The sequence below is a fragment of the Cucurbita maxima genome, unplaced genomic scaffold (genome assembly GCF_002738345.1).
Source record: "Cucurbita maxima cultivar Rimu unplaced genomic scaffold, Cmax_1.0 Cma_Scf00029, whole genome shotgun sequence".
NCBI classification, from domain to species: domain Eukaryota; kingdom Viridiplantae; phylum Streptophyta; class Magnoliopsida; order Cucurbitales; family Cucurbitaceae; genus Cucurbita; species Cucurbita maxima.
Window position 1 is genome coordinate 1,714,700 of NW_019272045.1, and position 2,834 is coordinate 1,717,533.

General features: G+C 34.0%; 1 protein-coding gene across 2 annotated transcripts in view; it reads right to left on the reverse strand.

Moving 5' to 3' along the window:
* Nucleotides 1–559: 559 nt before the first annotated feature.
* LOC111465546 (vesicle-associated protein 2-2-like) overlaps nt 560–2,834 on the reverse strand; it is a 5,758-nt gene continuing 3,483 nt past the window's right edge. For both annotated transcript variants that reach the window (XM_023109975.1, XM_023109974.1), the window contains exons 8-9: nt 1,956–2,033; nt 560–1,019 (exon numbers count right to left, since the gene is read on the reverse strand). In XM_023109975.1, the coding sequence (XP_022965743.1) occupies nt 909–1,019; nt 1,956–2,033 (189 nt within the window). In that variant the 3' untranslated portion in view covers nt 560–908. The remainder of the gene's footprint in view (nt 1,020–1,955; nt 2,034–2,834) is intronic.

Below are 2,834 nucleotides of genomic sequence, written 5' to 3' on the forward strand. Positions count from 1 at the left end.
AAAAAAAAAAAAAAAAAAAAAAAAAAAAAAAAAAAAAAAAAAAAAAAAAAAAAAAAAAAAAAAAAAAAAAAAAAAAAAAATCAAATGAATTTGCAGACTCAAAAGTAAAATCAAATGAGAAAGAAAAGAACTTCTAAATTTTCTTATTAAAAAAAAGTTATTTTATTTATTTTTCAAGAACTTCTAGAATCTATATATTAGGGAGAGACTAAATTGTTTGAAGCACCAACATAACCTGAAGCGTCCCTTGTTTCAATTTCCGAAGGGAAAAATAGAGATGTCTTCTGCGTTACCTGTAATATGTGGAAGTATCGACATAATTTCATAGTCATTCGGTCTAAATGCTACACGAAAGACACAAGCCAGATTATCGAACGAAAAGGCTTAGGATGCAGAAGATCATAACACAAAGTGATCATACGAATTTGGATTCCTATATATTATATATTCAACATAATTTATTTTAAATAATAAATAAGAAGATAAAAAAAAACCCGAGGTAAATAATAAAAATGTAAAGTTCGAGAATATATTTGTGAAGTTTGAAAACTCAAGGACCGAAATGCAACCGGAACCGAGACTAAAAAGTGTATTTCTTTTCCCTTAAAAAAAGAGTAATCTCACTTAGAAGACACCATCACCACTTATGTTACATTTATACCCAACTTATGTTACATTTATACCCAAAATCTGAAATGCATACTAAACGCGGCAAACTTTAAGAAGTCATAATGAAAATGTGCATTCATTTGGTGTGTGTTGTGAATGAGGGGCTTTATTCTTATTGACAACACACAACATCCCTAGAGCTACCATTCTATCTACATAAAGTAAGATAATTCCTTTACATGTTTTCTCCAATCTATGTCGCTCTCTCTTCACCGCTCCCGAACAGCACATTCGGTTCTTCAATAGCGCAAAAGGTATCCGAATACAATGCAAATAAGTGCCACCATACAGAGAAACAGAGGAGGAAAACCGACGCGATTGCTTGCCCTACCTCTCCTACTCATTCCCATCTGAGCAGATACAAGATGAAACATGAGTCACGAAGTCTTGAATGCAAGTATGAAATTGTAGTATACACAAGCTGAGTTTACGAGTATAATTCAATGGGCAGGATGAATGAGTTTCTAATAGTAGTGCTTTTCTTTTTGGCTCCACTAAAAAGCCACCCCTATGAGGAGAAAGAACGAAGCATTCTTTATAAGGGTGTGGAAACCTCTCTAGTAGCCGCCCCTCTGGGGAGGAGAACAAAGCATTCTTTATAAGGGTGTGGAAACCTCTCTAGTAGACACCCCTCTGGGGGGAGAACGAAGCATTCTTTATAAGGTGTGAAAACATCTCAAGCAGATACCCCTCTGGGAGGAGAACGAAGCATTCTTTATGAGGGTGTAGAAACTTCTCTAGCAGACACCTTTGAGAAAGGCTCGAAGGGGAGGCCGAAAGGTAAAGCCCAAAGAGGACAATTTCTGCTACGCCTTCCCTATATTTTGTGCCAAACAACAGGATTCAAACCTCTAACTTCTCGGGCGAGTGTATATATTCTAATCGTTTTACTGTGTTCATAGCACACCCCGAACAAATCTAGAAGACAACTTCATCCAATCCTCCTATTATAATCATAGCGGACCTCAAAATCTTTAAGAAGACTTCATCGTCTCTGAAGTCGGTTTCACGAGACAAGGGGAATTTTAAGAATTTCAAATTTTCAAACTAGGAAGTTTCAAACAAGGACATCAGAGGCATCAATTCAAACATCTCAAATGCATACCACCAAGATACCATTGGGAACCTAAGGTAAATCTATCCTTCCCTTTTGAATCTAGCAAAAAGTCCCTAATCAAATGACCATGATTTGATTATTGTTTCCTACACAGTTACAGGACAGTGACAAGACACTAAACATGCAACAAGAACATCCAATAGCAGAATAATATGGTCGAAGAAGTTACCAAGTTCTCCTTCAAGTTTTTTACTTCTTGAGCACTAAATCTCCTCTCCTCGGACAGCCTTGAAATGGTATATTGAGCCTATTAAACGATGTTACAAAAGATCATCATTACAATTGTATTGGGAAGTCCATGAAAAGTAAGATAGAACAGCAAAATGAAGAAGAGAATACAGGAAAGTAGTTATTTCCATTTCCATCAACATTTTATTCCTGGGTACTGAGATTATTGTAAAATGAAGTTTACCTCTCTCTTCCTCTAATTATTACAAAAAAATTGAACTTTGAAGGAGTAATAATAAACAAAGATCGATAACCAGCAACCGAAACCCAAGTTTTAAAAAATTATAAGGATTGATCTGTACCACAAAACCGAGTTTCTACAAACACAGTGAATATGAATAATCAAAACCGACCACAAAATTTGCGTAATCGAATATCCAACCCAATAAGCCTTATAACCAACCTACGTCTGAAAGATAAAATGGAGTGATTTTCTTAATATTCTACTTGGCTTTGGAGATTCTCCCTCTCTTCTGTATCTCTCGACTTCAGAACGATATTCAGTTTTTTTTTTTCATCTCAAAACTGTTTGAGATCTTATTGTTGAATGGTTCTTTCTACAAATCAACTGATTTGGTAATAGTACATACTCAGTACATAATTTCATAGAAAATAACTTGAATACATATCTACAAAGTAAATTTCAAACAGAGCAGTAATTCTTGATTGGATTTGATGAGGACAAGAAATATCAATGACCAGATTCTTAATTATAGCTTAAAACTCTTCGAATTGTTATATTCATACGTGTAAAAGCTGCAAAAAAAAAAAAAAAAAAAAAAAAAAAAAAAAAAAAAAAAAAAAAAAAAAAAAAAAAAAA